Below are 21,217 nucleotides of genomic sequence, written 5' to 3'. Positions count from 1 at the left end.
TATAGTGATGTGCATTACCGAGTGGGCCCAGAGATACCTCTCCGACAATTGGAGTGACAAATCCTAATCTCGAAATACGCCAACCCAACAAGTACCTTTGGAGACACCTGTAGAGCACCTTTATAATCACCCATTTACGTTGTGACATTTGGTAGCACACAAAGTGTTCCTCCGGTAAACGGGAGTTGCATAATCTCATAGTCATAGGAACATGTATAAGTCATGAAGAAAGCAATAGCAACATACTAAACGATCCAGTGCTAAGCTAACGGAATGGGTCAAGTCAATCACGTCATTCTCCTAATGAGGTGATCTCGTTAATCAAATGACAACTTATGTCTATGGCTAGGAAACATAACCATCTTTGATTAATGAGCTAGTCAAGTAGAGGCATACTAGTGACACTTTGTTTGTCTATATATTCACACATGTATTATGTTTCCGGTTAATACAATTCTAGCATGAATAATAAACATTTATCATGATACAAGGAAATAAATAATACTTTATTATTGCCTCTAGGGCATATTTCCTTCACGAGGACCAACCCTTTAGTCCCGGTTCGTGGCACCAACCGGTACCAATGCCCACCCTTTAGTCCCGGTTGGTGCCACCAACCGGGACCAAAGGCCGCCGCTTCCCGCCCTTTGGGCTACTGAAAAGGGACCTTTGGTCCCGGTTGGTGGCACGAACCGGGACTAAAGGGGGGCGTTGGTCCCGGTTGGTGCCACGAACCGGGACCAATGCTTCATGTATATATAGCAAACACTTACAAAATTTCAGTTTTCATCTAACAAGGATCGAACCGGGATTAATGGTATTACGAGGGCCGAACCATGCATAAGACATTAAAGCATTTCAAATGAACTCTGAAAAAGTTGAAAGTTTGCATCATATCATAATTTCACCCACATACCATGTGCATGTACAAAACGGACAATGGTATCATACTCGTCTGTTACAAAGTTGGCATGGTATCATCATAATAGTTGCGGGAGCAAGTCTTCACTTTTTCATCGCTTGTGTCATTTGCTTATTGCGCCGTAACCATGGATAATCTTCATCGTTTATCAGGATGCTTGGGTCAGCCTTGACTTTGAAGGGAGGAATTTCATGAAACTTTTCATAATCTTCAGACATGTCTGTCTTGCCCTCCACTCCCATGATGTCCCTTTTTCCTGAAAGAACTATGTGGCGCTTTGGCTCATCGTATGATGTATTCGCTTCCTTATCTTTTCTTTTTATCGGTTTGGTAGACATGTCCTTCACATAGATAACCTGTGCCACATCATTGGCTAGGACGAACGGTTCGTCGGTGTACCCAAGATTTTTCAGATCCACTGTTGTCATTCCGTACTGTGGGTCTACCTGTACCCCGCCTCCTGACAGATTGACCCATTTGCACTTAAACAAAGGGACCTTAAAATCATGTCCATAGTCAAGTTCCCATATGTCCACTATGTAACCATAATATGTGTCCTTTCCCCTCTCGGTTGCTGCATCAAAGCGGACACCGCTGTTTTGGTTGGTGCTCTTTTGATCTTGGGCGATCGTGTAAAATGTATTCCCATTTATCTCGTATCCTTTGTAAGTCAATAAAGTCGAAGATGGTCCCCTGGACAACGAGTACAACTCATCACAAACAGTGTTGTCACCTCTGAGACGTGTTTCCAACCAACTGCCAAAAGTCCTGATGTGTTCACATGTAATCCAGTCGTCACACTGCTCCGGGTGTTTGGAGCGCAGACTGTTCTTGTGTTCATCGACATATGGGGTCACCAAGGTAGAGTTCTGTAGAACTGTGTAGTGTGCTTGAGACCAAGAATGCCCGTCCCTACATATTATTGAGTCCGCTCCTAGCGTGCCTTTTGAAGTCAGTCTCCCCTCATACCGCGATTTAGGGAGACCTATCTTCTTAAGGCCAGGAATGAAGTCAACACAAAACTCAATGACATCCTCTGTTTGATGGCCCATGGAGATGCTTCCTTCTAGCCTAGCGCGGTTACGGACATATTTCTTTAGGACTCCCATGAACCTCTCAAAGGGGAACATATTGTGTAGAAATACGGGGCCCAGAATGACAATCTCGTCGACTAGATGAACTAGGATGTGCGTCATGATATTGAAGAAGGATGGTGGGAACACCAGCTCGAAACTGACAAGACATTGCGCCACATCACTCCTTAGCCTTGGTATGATTTCTGGATCGATCACCTTTTGAGAGATTGCATTGAGGAATGCACATAGCTTCACAATGGCTAATCGGACGTTTTTCGGTAGAAGCCCCCTCAATGCAACCGGAAGCAGTTGCGTCATAATCACGTGGCAGTCATGAGACGTTAAGTTCTGGAACTTTTTCTTTGGAATATTTATTATTCCCTTTATATTCGACGAGAAGCCAGTCGGGACCTTCATACTGAGCAGGCATTCAAAAAAGATTTCCTTCTCTTCTTTGGTAAGAGCGTAGCTGGCAGGACCTTCATACTGCTTCGGAGGCATGCCGTCTTTCGTGCTAATGTTGCAGGTCCTCCCGTGCCTCAGGTGTATCTTTTGTCTTCCCATACATGCCCAAGAAGCCTAGCAGGTTCACGCAAAGGTTCTTCGTCACATGCATCACGTCGATAGAAGAGCGGACCTCTAGGTCTTTCCAGTAGGGTAGGTCGAAGAATATAGATTTCTTCTTCCACATGGGTGCGCGTCCCTCAGCGTCATTCGGAACAGCTAGTCTGCCGGGACCCTTTCCAAAGATTACGTGTAAATCATTGACCATAGCAAGTACGTGATCACCGGTACGCATGGCGGGCTTCTTCCGGTGATCTGCCTCGCCTTTGAAATGCTTGCCTTTCTTTCGACATTGATGGTTGGTCGGGAGAAATCGACGATGGCCCAGGTACACATTCTTCCTGCATCTGTCCAGGTATATACTTTTGGTGTCATCTAAACAGTGCATGCATGCGTGGTATCCCTTGTTTGTCTGTCCTGAAAGGTTACTGAGAGCGGGCCAATCGTTGATGGTTACAAACAGCAACGCGTGCAGGTTAAATTCCTCCTGTTTGTGCTCATCCCACGCACGTACACCGTTTCCATTCCACAGCTGTAAAAGTTCTTCAACTAATGGCCTTAGGTACACATCAATGTCGTTGCCGGGTTGCTTAGGGCCTTGGATGAGAATTGGCATCATAATGAACTTCCGCTTCATGCACATCCAAGGAGGAAGGTTATACATACATAGAGTCACGGGCCAGGTGCTGTGATTGCTGCTCTGCTCCCCGAAAGGATTAATGCCATCCGCGCTTAAAGCAAACCACACATTTCTTGGGTCACTTGCAAACTCAGCCCAGTACTTTCTCTCGATTTTTCTCCACCGCGACCCGTCAGCGAGTGCTCTCAACTTCCCGTCTTTCCTACGGTCCTCACTGTGCCATCGCATCAACATGGCATGCTCTTTGTTTCTGAACAGTCGTTTCAACCGTGGTATTATAGGAGCATACCACATCACCTTAGCAGGAACCCTCTTCCTGGGGGGTTCGCCGTCAACATCACCAGGGTCATCTCGTCTGATCTTATACCGCAATGCACCGCATACCGGGCATGCGTTCAGATCCTTGTATGCACCGCGGTAGAGGATGCAGTCATTAGGGCATGCATGTATCTTCTGCACCTCCAATCCTAGAGGGCATACGACCTTCTTTGCTGCGTATGTACTGTCGGGCAATTCGTTATCCTTTGGAAGCTTCTTCTTCAATATTTTCAGTAGCTTCTCAAATCCTTTGTCAGGCACAGCATTCTCTGCCTTCCACTGCAGCAATTCCAGTACGGTACCGAGCTTTGTGTTGCCATCTTCGCAATTGGGGTACAACCCTTTTTTGTGATCCTCCAACATGCGATCGAACTTCAGCTTCTCCTTTTGACTTTCGCATTGCGTCCATGCATCGACAATGACCCGGCGGAGATCATCATCATCGGGCACATCGTCCGGTTCCTCTTGATCTTCAGCAGCTTCACCCGTTGCAGCATCATTGGGCACATTGTCTGGTTCCTCTTGATCTTCACCAGCTCCCCCCGTTGCAGCATCACCGTATTCAGGGGGCACATAGTTGTCATCATACTCTTCTTCTTCGCCGTCTTCCATCATAACCCCTATTTCTCCGTGCCTCGTCCAAACATTATAGTGTGGCATGAAACCCTTGTAAAGCAGGTGGGTGTGAAGGATTTTCCGGTCAGAGTAAGACTTCGTATTCCCACAATTAGTGCATGGACAACACATAAAACCATTCTGCTTGTTTGCCTCAGCCGCTTCGAGAAACTCATGCACGCCCTTAATGTACTCGGAGGTGTGTCTGTCACCGTACATCCATTGCCGGTTCATCTGCGTGAATTATATATAATTAAGTGTGTCAAAAACCATTACAGAACATCATGAATAGATAATTAAGTGACCAAATTAATAGAAGTTCATCATCACATTAAAACCAAAGCACATACATAGTTCTCATCTAACAACATATAGCTCTCCAGAGCATCTAATTAATTAAACCATACATTGAAACTATGTAAAACATTTCAATGCGAAAACAAATGCGATCATAATTGCAACCAAGGTAACAATTGATCCAACGGCATAATGATACCAAGCCTCGGTATGAATGGCATATAATCTAATCTTTCTAATCTTCAAGCGCATTGCATCCATCTTGATTTTGTGATCATCGACGACATCCGCAACATGCAACTCCAATATCATCTTCTCCTCCTCAATTTTTTTTATTTTTTCCTTCAAGAAATTGTTTTCTTCTTCAACTAAATTTAACCTCTCGTCAATAGGGTCGGTTGGAGTTTCCGGTTCACATACCTCCTAGATAAATAAAATCTATGTCGCGTTGGTCGGCATAATGTTCATAAACAATAAATGAACCAATAGTTATAAAGATAATATATACCACATCCGAATCATAGACAGGACGAGGGCCGACGGGGGCGGATACCAAAACCATCGCACTATATAAGATGCAATAATAAAAGTAAGAAAATAATACAAGTATCTAACTAAACATACAAGTAAGAATAATTTTCCTTTCAGAAAGAAGATAAGAACAAGAGGCTCACCACGGTGGTGCCGGCGATGAGATCGGCGCGGGTGATCGACGGCGGTGAAGACAGGGACGGGGCGTGACGGACCGCTAAACCTAGACAAATATTGAGGAAAATGGAGCTTGGAGGTCGAGCTTGGAGAGGAGAAAGCTTAACTAGTGTGGCTCGGGCATTCCATCGAACAACTTGTGTGCATAGGAGGTGAGCTAGAGCACCACCAAGCCCTCTCCCCCTCGGCGGCCAGAAAAAACAGAACAGGGTGCTCTGCTCTTACGCGAGGGGGTATATATAGGCACCTCATTGGTCCCTGTTGGTGGCCTGAACCGAGACTAAAGGGGAGCCTTTGGTCCCGGTTCAAGCCACCAACCGGGACCAATGGTAGTGGGCCAGGAGCCAGGGCCATTGGTCCCGGTTCGTCCCACCAACCGGGACCAAAAGGTCCAGACGAACCGGGACCAATGGCCCACGTGGCCCGGCCGGCCCCCTGGGCTCACGAACCGGGACCAATGCCCCATGGGTCCCGGTTCTAGACTGAACCGGGACTAATGGGCTGAGCTGGCCCGAACCAAAGCCCTGTTTTCTACTAGTGGTAGTAGCTTGAGAGGGGTTGAGCGGAATCGAGAGATGCAACATAAGACAAGGGTTTAGACAGCTTCGGGCCCCGGGAAACATCATCCGGAATAGCCCTACATGTTGTTTATGGCTAGATCTCATTATGCTCATGAGAGAGTCGCCGCATAAGCCGGCTCCCCCTTTGTTTCTAGCCCTAGAGATTGTTTCTTATTGCTTGTTCCTCTTGGGGAGCCCTGCCCCTCCTTATATATGTTGACGGGGCGGGTTACATATGAAGTCTCAGTAGGACTAGGACTAACTTATCTCTATTACAAGTCGGATACAAGTACGGGTATTGCTTCCTCGTAAAGCAAATATTCCTCATGCCTTCCGTCTTAAGCCGGCCCACAATAAGATGAGCCAGCCTACTGGGCCGTGGGCCCTTGTCATCCATCTGACCCGCCGTCGGGGCCATCATTAAGTTGCCAGGCTCGTGAGTCGTCACACCAGTGAACCGCCAGACCCGTGAGTCACCAATCCTCCGGCGGGCCACGATGAAGCGCCAAGTCCGGCCGGGTCATACCGCGGGGTATATTCCCGACATTAGCCCCCAGTTTAATTTGGATTTATCCATGTTAAACTGATCCTGTAAAATAAACACAAGAACAAATTTGATAGGTTGTGCTCCGGGTTAAAAATTTTGTAAGCCGGCACCTGATCATCTTTAAATCCTTGTCATTTCCTTCTTGATACATGCCCATGAACTCATAGCAAATCTCCTTTAATAGATATGTTCAAACTTTGTGAATGCAAAAAATCCAGATACTTCTTTTGAGAAATCCGGGTCAATAGGCCAGCTTCAGAAACAATTTGCTGGCATTGATCTCTTGTAGAGAAACATTGTAAGAAATAATCCACTTGAACCGGCATCCAAAGCGCCGGCTTAAAACATATTGGTCTTGAAATACTCATCTGACTTTCAGCCGGCTTGAAGAGGTAAAACTTGCTGGTTTATCATAACCAAAATTGTCGGGTTATAAACAAATGATGTCGGGTCATGTAATTGTTGCTGATACCGGGTTAATCTTATGATGACGCCGGGTCATAAGCTTTGCAGATTTCTCCGATAATAATATAATACCTGATTTGCTCAAAACTGAGAAGTTGAAGTTATTCCTCCCTTATATGCATATCACCTGTAGCCCCCAAGTGTCGGGTTGTCATGCTTGCAGCAACCTGGGACTTGCAATTGCCTTATGCTCATAAAAAATTTCAACCTGTTAGCCCCCAAGGGCCGGGTCATGATGCAATAATGAGCAGAGACTTTGTAAATATGATCATGTAAACTTTGAACAGTAACGTGTAGCCCCCAAGGGCCGGCTCAATAAGATAATATTGAGCTGGGACTTTATATATACCTTATTGAGAATAACATTATATGATGTAACCTCCATCGTAGGGCTTGAACCCACGTCCACAAGGTTAAGAGCTTTTGTGCTTTATCAACTGAGCAATGGACCCTTCAATATAATGGATTTAACTTGCGTACCTTTAATTGTTGACATGAGCAATTGGTAGCCCTCAAGGGCCGGCTCATTATGATATGATGAGTCGGGTCTTCAATAAGGCCAGTAAAAATGACTTTGCATTAGCCCCCAAGTGTCATGGTGCATGCTTGCAGCGACATGAGACTTGCACATTTGATGTATCTTAACTTGAATAATGTAGCCCCCAAGTGCCGGGTCATAAGCCTGCAGCGACTCGGGACTATTCCTTCCATTGTAGAATAAATCATATCCATTGATAAAATAATAGCCATTGCGCTAAAGCGACTTTGAAAACCTTAATCATAATAGTGGTTATTGATAACCATAATAAAAATCCAGCCATGTAGGCTATTAAAGATTTGAATAATATAATCCGATTTGGAAAAACCGGTTCCTGTGATATTGAATCGTACTGCCGGTTTAGGATACCTGTGCAGTAAGGGTGATAACCCGATCTTTAGAAGCCACTCACTTCCAAATGTATGATGTTTGTCATATGTTGGCGACTTATCGTCCAAAACCAAGCCGGGTTAAATTTAAACCACACTTATACTTAGATCTGAACAAAAAAGTCTCAAGACAAAATCAAAGATTGTCTTCAAAAAACTTAAGCCAAATAGAAAGAAAAAATCGAGGCTTCTGATTTGAATACGATCAGTAAACCGTTCCAAAGGGGTTAAGCTAGGATTCGAATACGATCATGTAGCCCCCAGTGGCTTTGGCGTTGCGCCGATCAAGAGGGTACCGACAGCTATGTTCTCTTTGGTTCGAATACGACCTATGTTTGAACAGGAAGCCCCCAAATGACGTTGAGAGGTTTTTAACGACCCTGATTCAAATACGATCCAAGTCGGACCCAAAAGGGGTTAAGCTATGATTCGAATACGATCAAGAAGTCCCCTAGTGAGTTTGGCAGTGTGCCGATCAAGAGGGTACCGATAGCTATGTTCTCTTTGGTTCGAATACGACCTATGTTTGAACAGGAAGCCCCCAAGTGACCATAATAAGGTAAGCCGTAAGGCAGGATACCAATGTTTGAACCACGCATCATGGCAGCAAATTCTCTTTGGCAACCTTTAATTTTTCTGAGAACTCGAATCTTGTGAGAGATTAATTCTTTTTGAACCGGAACTTTAAACCGGATTTGAAAGCTTCAAAACTTTGTGGGAGACAGATTGTCCTTGAGCCGGATGTTTGAACCGGATTTGAGAGCTTAAAAGCTTTGTAAGAGACAAATTTACCTTGAGCCGGATGTTTGAACCGGATTTGAGAGCTTCAAAGCTTTGCGGGAGAGAGATGTCTCTTGAACCGAATTTTAAACCGGATCTTTTCTTTATTTTGGGCCGGAAATTTTCTAACGGCCTTTAAACTGGCAATATTTACTGAGCCATGTCATCATAGCCCCCGAGTCTCAAGGCGACTTGAGGAGTTGGCTTGAGATTCTTCATAATTAACCGTGATATAGACCGGTTTGAATCATGCATGGGACAACTTGCAGACCGGAGTAATTGCTCTTTTAAAGAAAGCAATATATAATATATAAAAATATGCTGGATGGATTTCACCTGATGCGTCAGGTCAGTAATTATCACTGCGGAGTTGATGATCACCATGGTGAAGCTGAAATCAATCACGGCCGAGGGAGCAGACAGATGAGCCGGCCAAGGCGTTTTAAGCCGGCGCAGGAGAGTCAGCACAGTAAACCGCGCGGATGGGCGAAGTTGATTGCAGGCGCGGTAAACCGCGTGGTCAAGCGAGTCAGTCGCATCGTGTTGATGTAGACCGGACCGCAGGGGCAGTGGTTTGCACGCGTCCGCTGAGCAAATTGACATAGCGTTGATGTAGACGTGACCTCCAATGACAACGCACGAGGACCGGTTCACACTTTGGCCATGAGTTAATTGACCTGATATTTTTATCTGACGATCGCAGACTCTGAGCTAGAGTAGCAGATGCATTTTGTTCTTCTGTCTTGTTTTGGACAGACAAGTAGTGATAAGCCTCACTAGCATATATTACTAACTAATCCATCACTTGATCAGTCTCGTCCTTCACGTGATGGATGATGGTCCTTCCTGGAAACTGCACCAAGTGTACAAACAACTATGGGTGCTAGTAAACATGTTAATCGGTGTTTCCAGGGCCATGGGTGCTGATGCGACCCTTCTTGTGCTGTTTCTTGTTCCCATAGCAATTGCCAGAGGGAAATAACTGTTACTTCCAAAATCATACTTCGCTTGATTTGCATGATATATTTGGTTGATGATAACCAAAGCACTTGTTCGTCGTGGTAACTGCCAGATGGGCTGCTTAATCGTCTGTCATGGTCACTTAATTAGGACCAGTGATGCTAGTATATTTCTTCTTCCTTGATGGATGGACTAGCAGCAGGATGGTTCAAAGACTGGATTGATTGATTGGCCGCAGAAGTCACTGAAAGAACACGCACAATCCGTCGTCCAGGTTGTAGAAAAGTTTGGTTCGGTCAGACCATGCATCCATTACTTAGTATTGATTCTGCTATGTTGAACTGGGACATGTACGCAGTACCATGATGATGGTGAGTTGACGACTTGGCGACGGAGACCCGCAGTGCCGCAGACTTGCAGTGTTGGGCACTAAGGCAGAAGCAGTGGCGACCCGGCCGTGTAACTAGGTGGCGCGACGGGTCAGTGCATGGAGAGCCGGCGCAGTTACTCACCGCGGAGCTCGGCGGCTCAAAGAGACGCGAAGCCAAGGCAGCCGGCTTGACGAAGGAGCACCACGAAAGACGGGGACCCGCCGGCCCAAGGCCGCAGCCATGCGCGGTAGAGGTAAGAGCCGCTCCGGCGAGGGCGGCTTAACATGGAGGCCCGGCACTACGGTTTGAAGTGGCGGCTCGTGGTGACGAGTCATACAAAGATGGCGGCAGGCCGGCTCTCCGACAGCGGCCCAGGGCCGCGGCGACTTGTGGCAACGACAGGCGGGACGCAAAGGCGAGGACAGACAGGAGTGAGGCCGAGTCGGAGCGGCTCGGGGCGGAGGCCACTCGGAGTCAGAGCCCGGGCACGAGTCGGACGCGACGACTCAAGGGAGGCGCGATCCATGGTTTGCAGAGAGCGGAGCTGGCGACTTGGCGGCTCGAACATGTCGCAGCAAAGCAGCGCGGCGGCTCGTGGGCGGCGATTTGGAGCTGAAGGTGAGGTGGCGGTCTTGGCACGGGCGTCCGCCAGGGCGAAGGCGCCTTAGGAGCAATGGCGGTTTTGGATTGAGGGCAGTCCAGCGAGGAGAGGCGAAGGACGGCAGCGGAAAGGCCTGGATGGCCCGAGTGCGATGGAGACGGCGTCTCAGCAGAGAGATACAATGAGGCCGGTAGAGGCGGCTCACGGTCAAGGCCAGCGAACCGGCGAGGCCAGTCTGCGATGGCAGAAGCCGGCAATAGTGAAGCTGGACGGCGAGTCACAACCATGGAGGCCGAGTCCGTGTCCACCCTTGGGTCTTCCTCCGGGTCGTGGCCGGTTTCAAGGCCGAGTCCAATTCATGTTTTCTTGTCGTGAACAATCGCAGCTTTTCCTTACGTGCACCCATCGTAGTAGTATTCACGAATCAGTAGGGTTTGGTGGATTGGCACTGCTGCTTTTGATTTGACCATAAGTCGTCGGTACGGATCGGATCTGCAACGGAAAACTCCCTAGCCTCAAGAACACGCTCCAAAAATTGACCTGACGTCGGATCACCGGATCGTAAGTACGTGCCACGGCATGCAACCCTAACTTCTGATGTAGATCTTTTCAAACCGGCTCTTCTTCATCCGGAAAATTGAGAGCTCCTCGATCCCTAGGAGAGATCCCTCCAAGAACTCAACACCATCGTGCGCGAGCCCCACGGTGGGCGCCAACTGTCGTGGATTGTCACGGCAGATGTCCTAATGTGAGGACTTAGTCGTGAGGACAACGCATCTATGTAGTAGCTTGAGAGGGGTTGAGCGGAATCGAGAGACGCAACACAAGACAAGGGTTTAGACAGCTTCGGGCCCCGGGAAACATCATCCGGAATAGCCCTACATGCTGTTTGTGGCTAGATCTCATTATGCTCATGAGAGAGTCACCGCATAAGCCGGCTCCCCCTTTGTGTCTAGCCCTAGAGATTGTTTCTTATTGCTTGTTCCTCTTGGGGAGCCCTGCCCCTCCTTATATCTGTTGAAGGGGCGGGTTACATATGGAGTCTCAGTAGGACTAGGACTAACTTATCTCTATTACAAGTCGGATACAAGTACGGGTCTTGCTTCCTCGTAAAGGAAATATTCCTCATGCCTTCCGTCTTAAGCCGGCCCACAATAAGATGAGCCGGCCTACTGGGCCGTGGGCCCTTGTCATCCATCTGACCCGTCGTCGGGGCCATCATTAAGTCGCCAGGCTCGTGAGTCGTCACACCAGTGAACCGCCAGACCCGTGAGTCACCAATCCTCCGGCGGGCCACGATGAAGCGCCAAGTCCGGCCGGGTCATACCGCGGGGTATATTCCCGACAGGTATGAAAACAGATGTGGAAAATTTTGTGAAGCAGTGGAGTACTTGTCAACAGGCTAAACATGAGCTGTGCAAAACACCTGGGCTGCTACAGCCTCTTCCTTTACCAGATCGGCCATGGCAAGCTATTAGTATGGACTTCATTGAAGGATTGCCTAAATCAGAGGGGTTTAGTGCTATCCTAGTGGTTGTGGATCGTTTCACCAAAGTCAGTCATTTTCTGCCTCTGAAACATCCGTTTACAGCAGCATCAGTGGCTAAGGTCTTTCTCAATAACATTGTCAGACTCCATGGACTGCCTCTATCCATTGTTTCTGATAGAGATAAGATCTTTACAAGTGCATTTTGGAAAGAACTGTTCCGAGTGTGGGGCACTGAACTTCAGATGAGCACAGCATATCACCCTCAAACTGATGGTCAGACTGAGCGAGTGAATCAGTGTCTAGAGATGTACTTACGCTGTGCAATTCATGCTTCTCCAGCTAAATGGGCGGCCTGGCTTCCTCAGGCAGAATTCTGGTATAATTCTACATACCATTCTTCCCTGGGCTGCAGTCCCTACAAAGCGTTATATGGCCAAGACCCGAATGTGGGACAGTTAGCAGGTCAGTCATTTTCCATGAACCCTGATGTTCAGACTTGGTTGGCTTCTCAGAATGAACACACAGCGTTGCTCAAAGATCATTTATCAAGAGCTCAGTGCAAGTATAAGCAGTTTGCTGACCGAAAACGGTCTGATCGCCAGTTTGTTGTGGGAGAAATGGTGTATCTGTGTCTGCAACCATATGCCCAGTCGTCTGTGGTCAACCGTCCCTGTCCCAAGCTGGCTCTCAAATATTTTGGACCATTTAAGATTCTGGAGAAGATTGGAAATGCAGCATACAGACTGGAGTTGCCGCGCGGCAGTATGGTTCACCCTGTGTTCCATGTATCACAGCTCAAGGCTCACATACCGGATCATACTCCGGTGTTCACTACGCTGCCTGTTCCTCTTGATCTGTCTCTGCCTGGAGTGCAACCGGAAGAGATCTTGGATCGCCGCTTGGTCAAAAAAGGGAACGCATCACATCTGCAGATTTTGGTCAAGTGGACCACAATTCCTGCGGTATCAGCCACTTGGGAAGACTATCAGGTGCTCAAGGATCGCTATCCAGATGCACCAGCATGGGGACACGCTGGTTCTTCGGGGGGGGGGGGGGGGGGGGTATTGTCAGTACTCTGGAGGTGGCAAAGGTGCGTGCAAGACAAGGGAGACGGAAAGAAGGCGCGGCAAAGGCGTAAAGTAGTGGCGGGAAGGTTCAAGTGGATTGCGGGCCGCGTGGAAAGAGTCGTGGGCCAATGGGCCAGGGCAGACAGCCCATGTAACCTGCGTGTTATAAGCAGGGGAGCGTTACAGAGCGAGCATCGAAAAACTTGTAATTCAAACTGAACCTATCATCTCTCTCTCTATCTTATCTCTCCGCTATCGTCTTCTACCTTCGCTCCTCTCTCCCTGATCTCAATCCCGAGCCGAAATCGTCGCGGGCGAAACTCCCGGAGTCTAGTCGTGACACTCCGGTACATCATGCCAACGAGTCAACAATAAAATTACGCACTCCTACATAAGGTTAAGCTAACTAATGTCAGGAATCAATAGTCCAGCACGCTTAGCGGGGTAGTTGCACTTGCACATGGTGTGACTCGGCGTGGGTGGTTGCTTGCTTACAGGCTAAGCTTTGGAATCCACCTAGTAACTAACGTGATCTCCCCGTCCATCGAAAGCATACATAAAATCACGGCGACCTCGGATGCTGTAATCGGACAAGGGCAGACCGGCCGTCCCCCGTCCTCTCTGGACTAAGATATAGACGAATAAAGGGCATATGTGGATATTCTGTGTGCGTGCAGGTGATGCCCGTCATCTTGCCTATAATCATCATTGCCTGATTATACATACGATTATGTCCATTGCACGCACGGACAATTATCTAATAGTACGTAGTATAAAAAACAGTTATATCACCCTGATCCCCAAAGTAGTTGGGGCGACGAACATTCGCCAATTTAGGCCTATCACCGTTATCAATGTTCTGGAGCGCATCTTCTCTAAAGTTTGCACGATTAGACTCGCGCCGGTAGCGGAGAGGATGAATCACCCTCTTCAGGCAGCCTTCCTGAAAGGGAGACGAATCCATGAAGGGATTTTGTCCCTCCACGAGATTGTACACGAGGTACGATCACGTGGACAGAAGGGTGTCTTTCTCAAGCTGGACTTTCAGAAAGCCTACGATCGGCTAGACTGGGACTTCCCGCGGCTAGTTATGCAGCGCAGAGGTTTCAAGGACAGATGGTGCAACTGGATTATGCAGTTAGTACGGTCTGACAAGACGGCGATTAACATTAACGGGGAGGTAGGGCCGTTCTTCTCGTCTTCTGCGGGAGTGAAGCAAGGGGATCCGATATCACCTCTTCTCTTCAATTTCGCCGTAGACGCTCTGGCAGGCATCCTGGACAAAGCTAGGAGGGCCGGCCACCTCTCGGGAGTCGTTGGTCACCTTATCCCGGGTGGAGGGGTCACCCATCTCCAATACGCCGATGACACCAAGATTACGGTTGAGGGCTCCGCTCTCGACATAGTTAATCTGAAGTTCCTACTCCTCTGCTTCGAGGCGATGTCGGGACTCAAGATTAACTTTGACAAGAGCGAGGTCATCGTTTTGGGATATCCCGCTGAGGAGCAACAGAGGATCGCGGACAACCTTAACTGTAGGCTAACCTCATTCCCCATATCCTACTTGGGGATGTCGTTGGCAGATTCCAAGATCCTTACTAGTGCGTTCGATCCTCTAGTGGACCGAGTGGCTACTCGGGCCGAACCCTGGCGAGGACGGTTTACCTCCAAGGGGAGCAAATCAATCCTTATTAGTTCCAATCTTGCGAGCCTCCCCATGTTCATGATGGGGCTGTATATCCTACCGGATGGCGTTCATAGTGCCTTCGATAGGGATCTCGCAAGGTTCTTTTGGCGGGCGGCCAACAGCCGCCAAAAGTACCACATGGTAAAATGGGAGGACATTTGCATGCCCAAGGACCGTGGTGGTTTGGGCATCATCGCCTCCCGCCGTATGAATGTGGCGCTCATGTTAAGATGGGTCTGGCGCATCCTACGCGGCGAGGGAGGATTATGGCTACAACTCATTGAAGCGAAATACCTGAGGGGAGACCCGCTCTTAGCATGCAACAGGTCGGAAGGCTCCCAATTCTGGAAGGCCATTCAAAGGATCAAGGAGGACATCCGCCTAGGGGTTTCCTTCTCCTTAGGGAATGGGAAAGGGATCCAACTCTGGTTGGATCCTTGGCTGAATACTGAACCCCTTCGAGTTTCCTTTCCGGGCCTATTCTCGATTTGTTCGGATCCGAATGTCCTAGTGGCTGAGGCCTTCCAAGCTGGACAATGGAACATCGGGTTTCGTCGCACTTTTGGACAAGCCGAGATTAACGATTGGACTAGATTACGGGATGCCCTCCCGCGCGTGCTCACGGACTCTCCGGACACGTTGTCCTGGCGGCTTGCGTCGTCGGTGGAATTCTCTGTGAGCACGGCATACCAGGCCCTTTGCCCGTCTCAGGCCACCCCATGGCTTTCCCCACTCTGGAAAGCCCCCATCCCTCTAAAGATTAAGATCTTCGTTTGGCAATTATTACGGGACCGCCTCCCCTCGGGGACTGAGGTGCGTAAGCGGCACGGACCTGGTGATGGTCTTTGCCCTCTTTGTGCGGTTCCGGAAACCGGGACCCATATCCTATTCTCGTGTACCGCGGCAAGGGTACTTTGGACGTATGTCCGCGAGGCGTTGGGGCCTGAATGGGAGGCCCTCAACCTCGCTGAGTTTCCCCAACTTAGAGCTCTGCAGCCGTCACATCATCGCCGCCTTTTTTGGCTTATTTTTGCGGCGATGACATGGACTCTTTGGACGACTAGGAATAAGATGGTGATTGAGAAGGTTTTCCCGAGGAAGGCGTCTGACTCCTTCTTCAAATTCCTTGCTTTCCTGCAGCATTGGCACCCGCTCTCGAGGCAGCGTGATCGTGACCGGCTTGGATGGATGATGGATGAACTCCAGGCTTCGGCGCGTCGACTATCACCCCTGTAGTTCCGTTATGCGGAGGCCACTAGGTGGTTTTTTTCCCTATTTCTTTTATGCTTTCTTGGGCTTCATTGTGCTGTGGCCCCAGCTGATGTATGTCGAGTGCGGTTGAATTTGGATTGTATGGACCGATGCTTTATTTATAAAGTGGGACGAAAGCCTATTTCGAGTAGAGTAGTATAAAAAACACTTTTATAATATTATGAGACGGATGGAGTAGTATATAAAGATAAAAAGACGAACAAACCTGAATGAAATTTGTGCTACACATCAACAGCTAGCAAATTCTCAATCATTCAGATACGATGATTTGTGTGGCTCTTTAAACTTTTACCACTGCTAATTGAGATCCCATCTCAACCAAATGGAACCTGCAGGGCATCCATTCATTCACATTGAAAACACAGAACCCAAATGGAATCTCTCTCTCTCTCTCTCTCTCTCTCGCTCGCTCTCTCTCGCTCGCTCGCTCGCTCTCTCTCTCTCTAGGCCAAGCGACAGCATAGGTCTCTCAAGTCTTTAAAGGAGAGAGAACCAAGCCAAGGCCAGGGGACAACATAGGGCCGAGAGGCCGATCTGTCAACTGCCCGAGTGGAACCTCTCTACTCTTTCGCCGGAGAAGTCCAAGGGGACCAAAGCGGAGTCACACGGTGCTCTCGTTTGCGTCGCGCCAATGGTGAAGGGGAGGTTCCTCGGCATGTGCTTGCTGCTTGTGGCGGCGGCGGGGCTCGCCGACGGCAAGGGCAAGGGGAAGAAGCAGGGTGTTCGCCTGCTGGACGCGGGGAGGCTGGAGAAGTTCGTGGACGAGCTGCCGGACATACCCGTGCTGCGCGGTTACGGCGTGGCGGAGCGCGGCAGGCTCGTCGCCGGCGAGCTCGCCGTTGGCATGTATGACACCATGTGGCGGGTACGTGCACACGAACCGCATATTGTTGGCCTTTTCTTTTTCCTTGCATGCCTCCTTTGTGTTGGAATCAGCTGTGTCCGACGGCGCACGCGTCGTGTGCTGGTTGAAGTGACTATCCATTGTTCAGTACTATTCTTTTCTTCAGATATCTCAAGGTTTTCATTTATAGAAAAGAAGTTTCCATTCTTATATTTTCCTATAATGTTGGTCACGCCGAAAGTAACACACAAGTCAACTAAGCTGTTTTGATGAGGTGACATACAATTAAATAAAGATTATGGTAGTGCATTATATTAAATTTTAAGTTGTGTATATATATGTCATGCATGACAATAAATGAGGTTATCTTTGATACTATACACTATGAAATAGTATTACGCTGCCCGTGACGGAGAGTACCATGAACTAATATCATGTATATGATAATACTTTCTACAGTGCATAGAATCATAAGTTATTATCTTGGATTATCTTATTTACTATCATGCATGGCGCAATGTAGAATAATACTTAATATGACACGACATCATGATATGATACCAAATCCCTCTTTCTTATTTAATTGTATGCCTTCAGAAAAATGTCTTGTTGGTATGCATGAATACTGCTTATGATATTTTCATTACGGTCAACGTATAATACTTGAGTATCATATACATGATACTAGCATATGATACTCTTCACCACCACCAATCTAATTTCTCAAATAAGAAAAATACATTTATTTAATACAGATACTACCCTGCTTTCGTTTATGATTAAATGGGATTAACCAGAACTTCTTGGAAACCAAATTAATTAGGACTTGCAATTTTTTCAAAAGATTATAGGCCGAATCATTTATGAACTCTAAAATCCCGGCAACAGCCCTGCCCAGTAATTTCAGCGATATCGTTGCCAGAATAACAAAGGAACGAAACCATGTCTTCTCTCGGTTTGTGTAACCACAAATTTTCAGGCGAGATTCACACAAAAATATAAAATCAAACCGGCTTTAAGTTAGCTTAAAATTCGTTAAAATGAAGTTGCTTTTGGTAGGTCGAAATCAGAAAGTCGTACTTCTCCATAAAGAGCAGTCTGGCGTGAGGTACGATTTTTCTAGTTTGTTACCAAGATCTAAACGTTGTAGTTGAATTATTTTTTGCTTAAGGTAGTAATGTGTCTGAATTGCATTTGTATTTTTCTGTTTGTGGACAGAAATTCCACCGCGACCTTCCCGCGACGCGGGTCTTCGCCTACGGCGCCAGCAGGGAGACTGCCACCGTGCCGGGCCCGACCATCGTGGCGATGAAGGGGGTGCCCACATGCGTGACGTGGACCAACCACCTCCCGTCGCACCACATCCTTCCATTTCCATGGGACCCATCGCTCGCTGCCGCGGGGCTCGGCAACGGCACCGGCGTCCCCACCGTTACCCACCTTCACGGCGGCGTGCAGCAGTCCACCTCCGATGGCAACTCTATGGCGTGGTTCACTTCCAGCTTCGCCGCCACGGGCCCACACTTTTCCTCGCCGGCATACGAGTACCCAAACCAGCAGCCTCCGCGGAACCTCTGGTACCACGACCACGCCATGGGCCTCACCCGCGTCAGCATCCTCGCCGGTCTCCTCGGCGCGTACCGGCACGCTTCTTCCGTCTCTCGCTCTCCGGTGGGCTCCGCTTCATCCACGTCGGCTCCGACTCCGTGTACCTCGCCAGGCCGGTGCCCACGAAGGAGTTCCTGCTGGCGCCGTCCGAGATCGCGGACGTCGTCGTCGACTTCGCCGGCGCCAAGGACGACGCGGTGACCCTTCGGTTCAACGCGCCGACGCCATACCCTGGCGACCATGACGAGAAGGCTGAGACGGTGGCGGTGATGAAGTTCCTGGTCGCGAGGAAGCCGGAGCACGACCCGTCCACCATGCGGCGGCGCTCATGTCGTGGTACCCGAAGCCGGACGCGCGGGAGGCGGTGGTGACCCGGCACATCGCCATGTACAAGTACGCCAAGAAGGGCACGGACGAGCCGACGCACATGTACCTGAACGGCGTCCCTTACACGGACCCGGTGACAGAGACGCCGCAGGAGGGCACGTCGGAGCTGTGGGAGGTGATCAACCTCACCAACGACGACAACCACCCGCTGCACGTGCACCTGGCGGTCTTCGCCGTGCTGAAGCAGAGGTCGCTCCAGCGCGTCGACGAGTTCAGGGACTGCATGCAGGGGAGCGCGAGCAGCGGCGCCGGCGGCCGGAACGACGCCCTCGCATGCGGGATGCAGCGGCACCTCGCCGGAGGCCGCACGCGCGCCGTGCCGCGGCAGGAGCGCGGGTGGAAGAATGTGTTCAAGGTGCGGCCCAGCACGGTGGCCACGCTGCTCGTGCGGTTCATGCCGCTGGAGGAGTCGTCGGGGAACAGCGGCCGCTTCCCCTTCGACGTCACAGCCGGCCCCGGCTACGTTTACCATTGCCATGTAAGCATCGAGCAGAAAACAATTGCTGCATCGATTTTAGCTTGTAAAAACAATTGTGTTTTATTAACAGTTGTTCTTATTTGGTATGCAGATTTTGGATCGTGAAGACAACGAGATCACTTGTCTCTGTTGGTTCTGTTGTTGCTGCTTGCTGGTATCAACTTTCCAGAGAATTCTCTTCAGCAACCTTCAAGGTCAAGCACGTTCTTCGGCACCTTAGCTAAGTCTTGTATGAACTTAGTTAGTCTTTGTTTTTTTTTTCCTCCGGATTTTATCTGGAAGACTCTGTGTAACTTTGTTGTTTAATAATGAAGTGCCTACTACTACAAACAAGCTAGATTGGTGAGATAGTACATATCTTGGCCTTGCCATTCGCGAGGCTCATGTCAAGCAGCCATGGCCCATGGCAGCAAAAATTGCAAAGGCTTGGACTAATTTCATATGAGAATTTACAGCGTGGAGTGTTAATTGGCTTCTGCTCAGCAGCTCTATTTGTTTCTGTCTTCAGAATGACGCAAGGTGCTTGATCCAACCAATTTTTTTGTGCCTGTTTTTACCTTTTCCCCATTCTACCTTTGGCTTGAGATCTTCCACCTTTCTTTTGATGAACCAAAGGTGCAGCAAGGCTGGCACTGACAAACAATTACAAAAAGGCATATGAATACAACCAAATTGGTACCAAAAATACAAAACAAAACAACACGAAGGTAATACAGTCACTCACCTTGAACAAACTGGATGCAAAGGTTCTCTGATTCGGTGGCGTGGTTGCAGCTTCTCCTCTTCCTTCGGTCCTGAAGCCTCCGAAGTACCGACTCCACCTCAGCCAGTTGCTCCGACGGAGCACCACCGCTCCATGTGCCGCAGCGCAGCTGCCCCACCGCAGCCGTCGCCCCAGCCACCATGCACCCCGCCGCAGCTGTAGCGGCAGCCACTGCGCCGCCGCAACGCCAGTGCAGGGGCACATTTCCTTACTTTGCATTTGATTTGTTAAGTACTCTATATACATATGATACTCGGTGATGCTAAATCTCAGTCGAGAAGTCTCAGTCGATTCCTGGACCGTTTGATTATTTATTGCATTAAGATTAGCGCATTACTGGGCATGTCGTGTAATAGGCCCGTGTAGAAAACTTCTATGGTTGGGCTGCTCTTTTGTTTGTTTTTCTGTGTCGGAGCAGGCTTTTTTCTGTGATGGGCTGCTGCCAGGTCAGGTGAAGGGGCCCTTTTTCTCTGTTTGTCGGAATTTTACCAATATAAAAATGTTGTGTTGCAGCCTTTTACAGCGGGAGAAGAGATGGGCATGTGTGACGTTGAACATTTCTTGCGTGGCCTTCGTGTTCTGCCCTCTTTCTACATTTTTATTTTCCTTTTTTTTATTTTTGTTTCTGGTTCTTTTATTTTATTTTTATTGTTTTCTTTATTATTGTTACTTTTTTTCTATTTTTATGTTCACCTTTTGTTTTAAATTTTATTTTTATGTTCACCTTTTGTTTTAAATTTTATTAAACAATAAATTTTATTTTTCAAAATGAAAGTATTTGCCATCTGGTCGAGCAATCACCTGAATCAGACTTCATAAGGTCTCAGTCGACGAGTCAGTCGTTGGATGTTTTGTTCGCTTCAAGATTCATGTTGGGTGTGGTTGTCTTTGTTTCGGCATGTATAAAAGCGCCGACCAGGCCATTTCCTTTCTTTTGTTTTTCGCATGGCCTTGTCGCGTGCGAGCGTTGCCTTTTTCTTGTCGTGGCTTGGGCCGCATTTTTTTAAGCACGCAACAGGCTTGTTTATTTCTTTATTTTGTTTTTCTCTCGTGTCCAATCAATTTGCTTCCCATTTTCTTGGTGATGGTCTGTTTTAGGGTGTGTCTGGCCCTAAAAACATGTGTGGGAAAGGATGTGTGATGGCCTGACTTTTTCCGCTTTTATTTGTGTGTTCCTTTTTATTTGTTTTTCCTGTCTCTTTTTTTATATATTAGGCACAACCCACCAGGGCGCGCCTGCCCCCCCCCAGGCGCGTCCAGGTTGGTTGTCC

At 48.5% G+C, this 21,217-nt stretch overlaps 1 protein-coding gene across 1 annotated transcript; it reads left to right on the top strand.

Moving 5' to 3' along the window:
• The first annotated feature begins 16,389 nt into the window (after positions 1-16,389).
• On the top strand, positions 16,390-19,510 carry LOC109742010 (multicopper oxidase LPR1 homolog 2-like). Its single transcript, XM_073506597.1, has 4 exons — positions 16,390-16,731; positions 17,929-18,381; positions 18,608-19,183; positions 19,275-19,510. The coding sequence occupies exons 1-4, from the start codon at positions 16,498-16,500 to the stop codon at positions 19,401-19,403; spliced, it is 1,392 nt and encodes a 463-aa protein (XP_073362698.1). The 5' UTR covers positions 16,390-16,497; the 3' UTR covers positions 19,404-19,510.
• The last annotated feature ends 1,707 nt before the right edge of the window (positions 19,511-21,217 follow it).

The sequence above is a fragment of the Aegilops tauschii genome, chromosome 1, assembly GCF_002575655.3.
Source record: "Aegilops tauschii subsp. strangulata cultivar AL8/78 chromosome 1, Aet v6.0, whole genome shotgun sequence".
In the NCBI taxonomy this organism is placed as follows: domain Eukaryota; kingdom Viridiplantae; phylum Streptophyta; class Magnoliopsida; order Poales; family Poaceae; genus Aegilops; species Aegilops tauschii.
The sequence above is the reverse complement of the archived record's forward strand: the minus strand, read 5'-3'. Positions and strand labels throughout refer to the sequence as shown.

What these genes read in the sequence shown, in the direction of transcription:
- LOC109742010 (XM_073506597.1), top strand. Translation starts at nt 16,498, where the DNA reads ATGGTGAAGGGGAGGTTCCTCGGCATGTGCTTGCTGCTTGTGGCGGCG. An exon ending in CTTCCGTCTCTCGCTCTCCG is followed by an intron (nt 18,382 to 18,607) that starts GTGGGCTCCGCT and finishes CCTGGTCGCGAG; the next exon opens with GAAGCCGGAGCACGACCCGT. An exon ending in GCTACGTTTACCATTGCCAT is followed by an intron (nt 19,184 to 19,274) that starts GTAAGCATCGAG and finishes TTTGGTATGCAG; the next exon opens with ATTTTGGATCGTGAAGACAA.